The sequence below is a fragment of the Drosophila biarmipes genome, chromosome 3L, assembly GCF_025231255.1.
Source record: "Drosophila biarmipes strain raj3 chromosome 3L, RU_DBia_V1.1, whole genome shotgun sequence".
Taxonomy (NCBI): Eukaryota; Metazoa; Arthropoda; class Insecta; order Diptera; family Drosophilidae; genus Drosophila; species Drosophila biarmipes.
The window spans coordinates 8,548,796-8,560,685 of record NC_066613.1 but is presented as its reverse complement, the minus strand read 5'-3'; the positions used below and the strand labels follow the sequence as shown (position 1 = coordinate 8,560,685).

The window sequence follows — 11,890 nt, the reverse complement described above, 5'->3', positions numbered from 1 at the left end:
CCAAAAAAAATTTAATCTGCGTCCTATACAAAGTGTTCGTCATGATACCCTACAAGAAACTGTTAGAAACATAATGGTGCCACAAACCTTTGCTCTACCCCTTCTTAAACACATATAAGTAGATTATTTTCACGCGAATTCTCAATAATATTTCTTTAAATACATTGTCTGCGAGACAAAATAAATTTGACGAGTTCGACACCTTAACCTAATCGTCACCCTACTCTCTACTCCCCTACTAAATAAAAATCAATCGGCAAAATAATCCTTGACCACTGTGCAAGGTTGTTGATTTTCCAGCTGTGCGCTCGGCTGAAATGCACGGGTATGTGTGTGGCGTTTTTTTTATTGGCCGAGCTTGATAACGCATATTTTTGGCTTATTTTGCAGCTTACTGCTGCGGCAGCAATTTTGCACAACTGGGTGTGTGTGCTCGTTTCCTGGGCTAGCCACAGATGGATGGCAGTGACGGAATGTCCCTACTACCTCTCTTGGAATAAAAAAAAAAGTTGATAGAACAAAATAATAATTTATTTAACCCAAAATCAGATTATATTATGCAATCGAGAAACAAATAAAACAAATTTTTAACTGTAGGTACATACGCAGGGTATTCCCAATTCTGTAAGCCATCGCAAGGCACTCTTCACACAACCATTTTTTGTCGCTGCGGTTGCCCTTCGCTGCCCGTCTGCCGATAATCACGCTATTGCCCCATCAGCCGGAAATGGGCGCGCCGCCATCTTGTGTCTGCGCCACGGAGGGCATGTGTGTGTGGGGGGTTTGAGTGTGTGTGAGCCGCACGAAATATGCGTGCAAGTGGCATAAAGTGGCAGCCATCTTTTGGTCCTCGCCGTGCGGACGGGACTGCCAATCTGCTGCCAAGAGCACAGCGTATATGGGATTTGCCAATCATAAACTGAAGCCAACTGCATAATCTATGCACCATTGCAGTCAGGCACAGACAGCGGAAAATGGATGGGGGCGTATGGAAGCAGGATCGAACTTTTGGCCACCAAAACGCATGCCACCGAATCTCCATCAAACCCAAATTGCAATCGGTTGGATCCAAAACTATTTTGATGTCCTCCTTACTTCAGCACAACCCCACAAAATATACAAAGTAGTCGGTTCTATAGAATGTACTTTTAAGAAGTTGTAAAATCTTTCTACATAGGGTTCTTCTGCTGGGCATACTTCAAGTGATTCCTATTCAAAATGAAACGAAAATAATAATAAGGAAGATAAGGATGAGAGGCATTCTATCGGTTGTGTGAAATACAAAAAATAAAGCGCAATTGCACTCTAGCATATCTCCGTTCCATTCGTTCGCCTCCATTTATCCGCCCTATTTCAGTTTCGTTATGTCTGCATAATAATAACAATAACTATCCTCTATATCTGCTTAACAGCCAATGCAGTTAAAAAAGCAAATGTTTTTCTCAATTGCCACGGCCATTGTCATGACTGTTATTATTTTTGCAGCTTTTGTTGCTGATTTTGTTGCCAGTGTCTGCTGTATCACGGGGTTTGTCTAGTTCCCTAAGAGTGGTGTTTAAATGATCAAAGAACCTATAAAATGTATTTTACTTGATGCTTAAGAAAACACCGTATAATAGCTTTATTTATTAATAAGTAAAAGTCCCAGAATTATCTTAAACTAGTTTGCAAAAACCACAAAAATAAAGAGTATGCATAACTGCGACTTAAAGTTCCACCGCTTCATGTGCTGTTGCCAACGTCGTTGCCTTGCCAAAAACAATTCCCACTGAATTTTTACAGCCGAAATAATTTTTAATTTACATAAATGCCGGTCGCTATTCACGATAGGAGTGTGTGCCGTCGGTTTGCTCTTTGGCTTTCGCCGGTTGCATTCAACATACAGAAACGAATCTTCCGGATGCGTCTCCGGCTCGATTTTGCCCATTCTCACACCAAGGTTGTGGGTGAAACACACAAAAAAACGGAACACAGTTTGTCGGCAACAAGCAACTTTTATTTTCTACACTTTTTAATTGATTTTTAAGAACTAACAACTAGGCACCATTTCCCAATTGTTATCTGTCCGAGGAAGTTAAGAAGACAAATTCGATACTTTTAATTGTAAGACTGACACTTCTTTATGATTTGTGATTGATCACATGAATTATTGGGATGTTCGAACTGAAGAGGAGGAATATGCGAACTTGTAGTTGGGATTTCCCTTTTACGAGCCACAAATTTTAACTAGACATACAGTAAATGATTCGTTTTAAACAGTTAAAGGAATTTGTAATAAATTAAGCATATTCATATATAAAATAAATTCTTTTATTATTTTTCCCTTTTATTTCAAGGATGATGTTTCTGAGCCCGAAATTTTGAAGAGTGCACTTCCTGCTTGAGTTGGCAAGTGCAAGCTTGCGACACATAATTCTGGTTCATATTCGCTTGGCGGAAATAGGTTCCTGCTCCTTTGGCTTTTACGAGGGAGCTGCCATGCCCAGATGCGGCCCTCTCGGGGTTCCCCTCCTCAAACGGTCCGACATTTATCGATTTGCTGGCCGGGGATTACTCGCGCTGCCTTGGCATCGCCTTCCATAGTAATCTGTGCTGTTTCGCACCGAAATTATCTTCATCGCTCATACGCCGCGTGGCCAGGGAAATGCATGAAAATTGTCACTTATATTCGTGGTAATTGTTGTTGCTGCCTGCCTGTTGTCCGAGATGATAAATGACCGAGAAAACCCCCTGGCTCCGCTATCCACGACATTCGTCCCCCGGCCAACGTCTACACAAATGTATATCTATTAGCATTTATCTTGTCTCGGACCCGGGCAAGTTTCGGCTGACTCAAGAATTAATCATGTGGCAATTATGCTGTGGCAACAGTTCTTCCCAGCATCACTTCCTCATCGGGCTATCTGTGACATCGTGGAACGGCCGCCCAGTGGGATTTTCAACTAAATCATTGTGTCGGAATTATGCCTGCCCTTCAGCGCCCCAAAACATTATTCGATGCAAACGCAGTCTTTGTGGATACGAATGGCGCAGCAGTCTGGAATGGAGTCAGGTATATTCGGGAATACTATTTAACTACTACTACTATTTAACGATTTTATCAACTTATATACAACTCAAACAATATTTTACTTAAAAACAAATTAAACAAATTTCTCTCGAAAAAGAAAATGTTAAAATATTGCTGTGTTGCTTGAGTTTATATTAACCTCATATTTCACAGATTTTCTTATAAAAAAATTTAAAACTATGTAGTAAATTCACATTTTTTGCGGAAAACAGCACTGGGGATGACTTTCACACTCCTAGCTGGCAGAGGCGCTCTCCGCCGGAGGGGGAGCTTCCTCCGCCGGCGGCTCGACGGTGACAACCGCGTCCTTGCCAGCTTCCAGGAACTCGAATGGGCGGAGCAGGTGCTTCCGGCAGTTGTTCTGCTGGTCGTCGTCCTCCTCGTCGGAGGTGGCCTCGCTGCCGCCCCTCATCTTGACGGGCAGCTTGACCGTGTCGACTTGCAGGAGGCCCAGGCAGTCGAATCCCACGTGGGCCAGCTTGAAGCTGGCCACGGCATTCGCGAAGTCCACCGCATCGGCCAGGCGCCTCTGCCGCACGAAGGCGGCGTAGATGAAGCCGGCAGTGAAGCAGTCACTGTCCCCTACCCGATCGATGATCTTCTTGGTCTTGTGGGCGGGCAGCTCGAAGTACTGGCCCTCCGTGGTCATGCAGCCGGCTCCGAGGCTGCTCCAGGGCACAATGACGCAGGGTCTCCGGATCCGGATGTCCCTGGGCATCCGCAGCAGTTCGTGGATTCCCTCGCAGGCCTCCAGCGGCGACATCCAGCCCCGCGTCTCGGCTATGTACTTGGTCACGAAGACGTAGTCGCACATGCCGATCAGGTCCACGACCGTCTCGAAGGCATTGTAGATCTGCAGCGAGACCACTATGCGATCCTCCTCCTCCCGCCCATTGTTGTGGTCGAGGACCAGCCGGATCATATCGCAGGTTTCGCGGGGACTGCGCGCCTCGAAGTTCACCCAGCCGTACCGATCGAGATCCAGCTTCCGGAAGTCCTTGGCCGTGACATACGGAAACGGCTTGTCGCAGTAGACGACCGTGCAGCGCCGGGTCCAGCGCTCCTGGACGATCGTGGAGAAGGGCGGACTCTCGTCCGTGAAGGTGCAGTGGCCGATGTCGATGCCGCGCTGCTCCAGGTCGTCGAGGATCATGCGGTAGGTGGGATTGCGGGACAGCACGCCGAACAGCTCCACATTGGCGCCCAGAAGCCGGAGGGCCGTGCTGACGTTCGAGGAGCGTCCGCTGCGCTGGAGGGCTCCGTTCTGGGTGCGCGAGCGGTCGCTCTGGAAGTCCACGTTCTCCACGGTGGTCACGTAGTCCACCTCGGTGCAGCCGACGCACAGCACGGCCTTCATCACGCTCAGGGAACACCATTGGGTCATCTTGGTCCGCTCTGACTCCGCTCAAAATGTCGATGTCTTGGTCCAGGATCCTCTTCTTGCCTTGCCTTTAATTCGATTCCTTACTCTCAATTTACGCTCGACATAATTTCGATCATACTTCTGGATACTTTGACACTGGCTTGGCCCAAAAAAGATGACTACGCTTGCGGAGGTAAGCTATTCTGCATTAAGCTATAGTTTTTAAGCAATTAGCGCATTATTTTTTTTATAATTAAAGAAAATAAATACCATAAAAATCAGGGGATTTCAAATCGCTTTTAAACACCATTGAGGGTATCTAAAAGTATGCAACAATATACTTACTACTGAATAGAACAGTTATTAATTAAATAAAAATTTAAAAAGTTATAAATAAAATATCTTAAACGACATTAATTTACATCACAAATTGTAAATTAATTAAAAAAAATTAAAAATATTAATAATAGAATCAAAGATTATAAATGTGAATTAAGTATTTAGTATACATAGAAGTAAGCGCAAATTGATGACAAATTATTTTATTTCAGGTGAATTCTTTGTTGTAGCAGTGTAACCTCTCCGAATACTACAACTCGATGTGTCCCACACAGCCAGTCTGAATTTCTCCACCAAATCAAGCAGTTAGGTTTTTGGAAAATATAAATTTCAAAAATAAGAAGGGAAATGTGCGAGTATGGCAATAAGCTGAGCTGGGCTGTCGGCAAGAAGACGGTGCTGTGTGTCGGCACCACGACCATTGACTTCGTCTCGACCATCAGGAAGTTCCCCGTGGACAACAAGTGCGAGAGGGCCATCGGGGGGTACTGGATGCGGGGCGGGAACGCGTCGAACAACTGCACGGTGCTCTCGAACCTGGGCGTCAAGGTGGAGTTCTTCGGAATGCTGAGCAGCCTGAGCATGTTCCAGGTGCTGGTCGACGACCTGAAGGCGCGCGGCATCATCATAGAGAACTGCCCAAGCTGCGACCAGGACGCGCCCTTCGCCTCCGTGATACTCACCAAGTCGACCAAGACACGGAACATTGTCTCTTGCAATAGCAACTTCCCGTACGTGGGCATCGAGCACTTCCGGAAGCTGGACCTCGGCCAGTACGGTTGGATACACATGCGGGCCCTGTTCTTCGAGAACACGCTGGCGATGGTCAAGGAGCTGACGGCTCACAACGCGGCCAGGCCGGAGAAGATAGTCCTTTCGCTGGAGTTCGACAACAGCCTGGAGGAGATGTGGCCCCTGATGGACTACTGCGACTACGCCATCTTCTCCAAGCAGCTGGCCCAGCCCAACGGCTGGGTCTCCCTGGAGGACGCCTGCCTGCAGCTCGACGAGCGTCTGCGCATGCGCTGGGGCCTGAACCTGAAGCGACCCTACGTGGTCGTCCTGTGGGGCGACGAGGGTGCCGGGTTCTTGGACCTCGACGGCAACTACACCCACGTCAAGCCCTACAAGCCCAAGCGCATTGTGGACGCCCTTGGAGCCGGCGATACCTTCGTGGGCGCCTTCATCTACGCCCTCTACATCCGAGAGCGATCCCTGCCCGTCGCCGTGGACTTCGGCAATCGCATGGCCAGCTACAAATGCACGAAGAACGGCTACGACCACATCGCCAACATCCTACTGCCCCCCATCCTGTGATGCGCTTCCCATTTCTTGTAGCCAAAACAAAAGTGTTTAGTTGATAAATAAACTGCTTAGCCTTATTGGCAGCATTGTAACACAGCTTTGACATTTTATATATAAATCTTATGCCTTCGAAACAAATGCTACCGTTTCGAGCAAAGAAATATACTGAAGTTCTAAAACAGCATACGGTAAGCATAAATTTCTGAAAACAGGCTTGTTCAAATTGAGAATTGAAAATGTAGGGTAAGCATTCCACGCCCTTAACCCATTAGGAAAGATTACTTATTACGTACACTCAGCACAGCCCGAAGATAATACTATAATTACCCTTCCAGATATACCAATACCCGTTTTTCCTCCCCCTACTTTTAGTTTTTCCTACTGTCCAACTGATTGCAGAACGGACCTGCAATGTCATCCAATTTTCCCCGATGAAAAGGGTTCAGCATTTTTTCATTCACTTTAGTACCTTTTGTCGTTGAATTGAAATAGCGCCAGATTATGTAAATAAATGGGATTCGTTGGGGCACCTCATACACGACCAGCAGGTGACCAAACTGTCCGTGTTCCAAGCCGATAAACGAGATGTCCGCAAGCAATAGATATTATTCGTTGAAGCCCACACAGATTATGCAAATGCGGCGCAAGAGCAATTCCTAATTGGAGATTTGCCGGGGCGAATCAGAATTAAAATCAATAAGTCCCGAATTTTTTTAATTTGTTATCGCAACCACCGCGGAAAACATAGCTGAGCCAAAAAAAATCATAATTATTAGGATGGAAAGCCTCGCACCACTTCGGAGGCAAATCGAATTAAGTATACATTTATTCGTGAAATCTTCTGTATCAGGGAGTGGTCAAAGCGAGCAACTGGCCGAACCGTCAACTTCACTTTTGCCGCTTGATTGAAACTCATTTATCATCATAAATTAAAAGTGGGGTAGCCGAGGAAGAGATTCATCATACAGCCGCCGGCGGACTGTAATCTGGCTCAGATTGAAAATTAATGAGGTCATCAGGCTCTGCATACCCAAATAGCCAAGTGTGCCAAGTAACTTGAGGCAGTACGCGTTTTTTCGCTACTCTCCCTTAAAACGATATTATTTTTTGGTGCCTTTCATAAATTCACTTAAGAAAGGGGGATGTGACTCACCCACCCGTAAGTCAAGGCCCACTCCATCCGTATCTTCACCCCCCACGATTTTTATTTTTTTATTTGTAGAGGTATTTTACGTAGCTATTGCGTTAACAAAAGCCAATGATTAATTGAGATTGACAATATTAAAAAGACGTCTACGAATAGAAACTTTAAAATAAATAAAACAAGAGCTAATGTTATGATCTAAATAAAAATAAATATACTCTTTTGACATTCATTTGCCCCATGAACTTTGGCTGCTAATTTTTAATTTGTATTTTATTGGAAAAAGCAAACTAAATATAAACCACATCCACCGATCATTTGGTCATTTGATTTATAAGGCGACTAGTGGGTGCGACACTAAGATACTTTTTTGAATGGTTGGTACTGCAAAGTAACTTTTCTTCCACAGATATAAGACAAAAACGGACGGGTTACTACAAGACCAAAGCTGTTCAATAGAAGACCTGATAAATCTGATCGTCCTAGGATAACATCCGACTGAAATGTCACCAGCCAGGTCGTTTTAGGATACCGGCTGATAAACCGCTGTTGGCTGTGATCATAAAATGAAACCATTTTTAAAGGTTTGTTGCTTTATTTTACATAAAACGCTTATTAGAGCTGCACTTTCATTCCTAACGAAAGCTGGGAAAATCCTCTGCATATAATACACAGCTTGCGTAGGAATAGAAGTTTTCGTAAATGAGCCGCGACAACATTTGGACATTGAACTTCCATTGGCAAGAAAAAGTAGCTCCATTCATAAACTCTGCAGAAGTCATTATTCTCATATGGTTCATAATCATATGACTTGTAACCAAATGATATACAGTATTCTCTAAAAAAGTTGTGAATCCTTCTACTCCTTTATCGTCTATAAGCTCTGCAATTTGGCAGATCGATTCCTTGGAAACTCCTATGATGGCATTGAGAAACAGAACCAGTTTCTCATTATCCTCTTTAGTTCCCTTGTCGCCAACAAGATTAGAAACCGCCTCATCGGCACAAGTTGTTTGAAGCCTGTCCGTCAAATATTGAACTAAGTCCTTAACGTTTCTTTCCACAGCTGGTATGACCCATCTATTCAAAGCTTCTGTTGCCACATTAATTGCCACACCACCAAGTATACCCGCAACAGCACCTCGTTTTGACTTGACTTCTTCAGTCTTATACTTTGTGGACCTGTGAACTGTTTTTGACTTGGTTGCCGTGCGAGCGCAATTGCTGTCGTCTCTCAAACTTTCCACTTCATCAACCCTTTTTCTGACCTTATTCAAACATATTTGAACAGTCGGTATACCATGTTTGGCTATATACCTATCAAGAATATACCAGTGAATGTCGCCGCGAACTTTTGAATCAGAATGTTGATAGTCTAAGTCACTTTCATCGACCGGGGACTTTATCTTTGGTTTTAATATGCGGGTACACTTATCTTTCTTCCCAACTGCAGCTAACAAAACAAATGATAATATGTAGAGCGCGTTCATTTTAGGTTCAGAATCAAAACGTGTTCTTACTGCCAGTGAGCTGAGCTATAAGTATTTTCTCCTGCATTCCTGTTTCGCCTCACTTAATTTATTTGAAGAATAAACACTTTAGCGAACCCAATCAGTAATGGATTTAGAATTTTTGTAGAAGGTTGTCTGGGCGGATATTTCAAAACCAATTTGCTAGCATTCTTTCTCGGCATAACATTCGCTATTAGGTGTATCTCTAGAACAGTAGCGTCATTTTTCGGTGCTGCCAAAAAGCATTACTACACAGAGAAAAATATAAGATAACTGAACTTAAAGACAAGGCAGGCACATCGCCTTGAGTGCAATTACATGAATAACTCTCTCGGTGTAGCTAAGTTTTTCAAGTTAACACAGTTTTACCGATCTTTTACCTAGAGAAAAAGTTTTCAGTTCAAGTAACTTTTGAAGTAATGGATCGCTAGATCTAGCTAGGTATTGGCTTCCAAAGAAATGCAATCATTGAAAATAATGTCGATCCGTTATACGAATAATTACACACAGAATTTAAATTTGTGAATATAGTAGTTAATTAACATAGTCTTGAATTACTTTAATTTACCAAGTACTACTTATTTAATGTATTTGTTACTTAAAAACGGTATATTTTGAGGTTTGAAGTGCTAGAACACAGTTGTAGGATTCTTAGCAGTTTGCTGTTTTATTACCACTCAACATCATATGTGCACTTCAGTATAAGCGCTTTAGAAGTGAATATTTCGTTATAAAATAAATACATTTTTTTCCGAATTGACTCATACCTCATAAACGGTTCAATCATTGTTAGAAGAAATGCGTCATTCATTTCCAAACAAAATTTGATAAATTCTTCAAGAGTATCCTTTCCCCTTCCCGAACAGAGCTCCTTTGAAATTTCTCTTAGTTTGTTTTGCATTGCTCTTGCAAAGCGAATAAAAGGTTCTTGAGATGGGAACTTTAAATTTCTACCCAAAAAATTAGGGCTAAATAGGCTTACTTTGTTGATCATATCTATCGATCCCTGGCAATAACATTCCATTTTTGCAGGATCACTCGCAATAGTGTCCATATCCTCTGCAAAAAACATATCACAAAGTATTAGCAGTGCTATGGTCGACTTAAGTGCTGATGTCTATTCACCAGTCAATATCGTAGGTCTCTCCTTTACTTTAGTCTCAGTTTCAGAGCTACCTTCAGGCTCCCCAGCATAGTCAGTATCTGCAGAGACAATGGGAAATACACCGAAAAGTATTTTTTATCAAATCATCTCTCCTATGTGCCCGTTCAATACGCACCTCCATACCTGTCAATCTCTGCAAAGATAGTGAAAAAAACAAGAAAAATTATAAAATGTCTTTAAAGCTGTTAGATCAAATGACCTTTTCACATAAGATAAACGTACCGAAATCATCTCCAACATCTGCAAAGATACTGCAAAATTTGATACAGAATATTATTAGGTTGATTGGTAGCCGCGACATTGTCGTTTAAAGTGTCTCTATAAGAAACGGGAACTAAAAATCCAGTTGCGCTAGAAGTGGAAATTCGGATTACTCGCAAACTCGGAAATTGTTTTCACGCCTCACTTAATGAAATTGGTCATAATGGGTTAGAGGAAAATGTATTTATATGGTGGAATGCGTATCGAGTTTGGTCCTTGTTTATTTTAAATTCAAATTACTAAACTTGATATGAGTGGCCACTAAACTCTCGTTTCAGTGGGCTTGTGTGCTCGTTTATTTTCAAGCCCGTATCTCGTCGAGTAATATCGTTCCCGACCCCTTTCTCTTACCCGTAAAATATTTTCCGCCGAATAAAATATATTTTATAGGATAAGACATTTAAAGTTTCCTAGCAAAGGAAATTAAACATGTTGTTACTGGATGTCATGTTTAGATTTTTTATTTAGTACGACATTTAATGACGTTGGAATTTCTGTGAGCATGTATCTTGAAAGAGTCCCATGAAAACCGCCGTGTACAACCTTATGCTTCAAATATGGTATATCCGTTTGTAGGGTGAAACATTAAGTGTACGCAAAGGCCCCTGCAATGATCTTTTTCGAAGGAACTCAGGCCTTCTGCGGTAGAATTTCCCCCGAAACAGCCCTTATCACAATTGCAGCCGAAAATGTTGCAAGCTCCTTTCCCACAATAAGTTCCAGATATCATTTGCTTGCCGTTGAAACATGATTTTTTCATATAGCAATGAGGCGCTAGATTTTCTAACACGCGTACCCACGTCGCAAAAAAGTGATCACAACGAAATGCAGTATAAAAATGCAATTGTCCTTTGAAGCAGCAAACAGCTTCTGTCCATATCCTGACGGAAAGGTAGGCAGTTAAGTAGACTACGCCAATTTTTTTTAATAACAATACCATTTTCACGCAAATAATAATGATGAATGAACTTTAAGAGTTGCAACGGTTCAGCTTCCCATATCACAAACTGTTTGTCGCCGTTAATTAAACCGAAAAATTGTGATTTCATATGTTTATATACTAACATAAATTTTTTCTACTGTTGGGTTTTCACATGAAGTTAGCGGGCGTCCAGATTCTATACAAAAACATTGTGTTAGTAGATACTTATAAATTATACAAATTCAAATCGGAGCTACAAATCAACCTTTTAAAAACAGACCAAGGAAGAACGCTATAGTCGAGTGACCCGACTATCCGATACCCGTTACTCAGCTTAAGGCAGCAAATGGGAAATAAAGACATATCACCAGCAAAGCGATATTTTAGGGCTTGCGGTGCGCAGGAAGGCCAGGAATCTGCATGCCAAGTATGCCTGTTCTAACTCTTATAGTTTCCGAGATCTCAGCGTTCATACGGACCGACGGACATAGCTAGATCGTCTTGGCTAGAGATCCCGATCAAGAATATATATATACTTTATGGGGTCGGAACCGCTTCCTTCTACCTGTTACATACTTTCCGACGAATCTAGTATACGAGTAATGGGTATAAAAGTACCATACTGAATATGTTCTTTGATGTTACACCCGAAACTCGTGGAGGGAAAGGATGTACTAGATTCGTAGAAATAAGCATTTCCGACCCTATAAAGTAGGATTACTAGCCGAGTCGATCTATCCCTTGAACGCTGTTATCTGCAAAACTATGTAAATAAATAGAAAATTGGGATAAGGCATGTAGATTCTAAAT

At 42.6% G+C, this 11,890-nt stretch overlaps 3 protein-coding genes across 4 annotated transcripts; 1 reads left to right on the top strand and 2 right to left on the bottom strand.

Moving 5' to 3' along the window:
- Positions 1–3,187: 3,187 nt before the first annotated feature.
- On the bottom strand, positions 3,188–4,599 carry LOC108028042 (ketohexokinase). The gene has a single exon (XM_017099680.3). It carries the CDS (start codon positions 4,452–4,454, stop codon positions 3,306–3,308), a length of 1,149 nt encoding a protein of 382 aa, XP_016955169.3. The 5' UTR covers positions 4,455–4,599; the 3' UTR covers positions 3,188–3,305.
- A 427-nt stretch (positions 4,600–5,026) lies between these two features.
- On the top strand, positions 5,027–6,174 carry LOC108028044 (ketohexokinase). Its single transcript, XM_017099681.3, has one exon. It carries the CDS (start codon positions 5,121–5,123, stop codon positions 6,087–6,089), a length of 969 nt encoding a protein of 322 aa, XP_016955170.1. The 5' UTR covers positions 5,027–5,120; the 3' UTR covers positions 6,090–6,174.
- Positions 6,175–9,372: 3,198 nt separating this feature from the next.
- Positions 9,373–10,244, bottom strand: LOC127010838 (uncharacterized). 2 transcript variants are annotated; one of them, XM_050886084.1, is made up of 5 exons: positions 10,120–10,244; positions 10,013–10,030; positions 9,858–9,935; positions 9,715–9,791; positions 9,373–9,659 (listed from the first exon to the last, which is right to left on the bottom strand). In XM_050886084.1, exons 1-5 carry the CDS (start codon positions 10,196–10,198, stop codon positions 9,618–9,620), a joined length of 294 nt encoding a protein of 97 aa, XP_050742041.1. In that variant the 5' UTR covers positions 10,199–10,244; the 3' UTR covers positions 9,373–9,617. The 2 variants fall into 2 exon arrangements, with proteins under 2 accessions (XP_050742041.1, XP_050742040.1); XM_050886083.1 differs by having other exon boundaries at positions 9,373–9,791.
- Between the last annotated feature and the right edge of the window lie 1,646 nt (positions 10,245–11,890).

Bases quoted from the DNA above. Each gene is read 5' to 3' on its own strand.
- LOC108028042 (XM_017099680.3), bottom strand. From the start codon at position 4,454: ATGACCCAATGGTGTTCCCTGAGCGTGATGAAGGCCGTGCTGTGCGTC.
- LOC108028044 (XM_017099681.3), top strand. From the start codon at position 5,121: ATGTGCGAGTATGGCAATAAGCTGAGCTGGGCTGTCGGCAAGAAGACG.
- LOC127010838 (XM_050886083.1), bottom strand. From the start codon at position 10,198: ATGTCGCGGCTACCAATCAACCTAATAATATTCTGTATCAAATTTTGC. The intron at 9,792-9,857 runs GTGAATAGACAT...TGTTTTTTGCAG, and splicing joins GAGACCTACGATATTGACTG to AGGATATGGACACTATTGCG.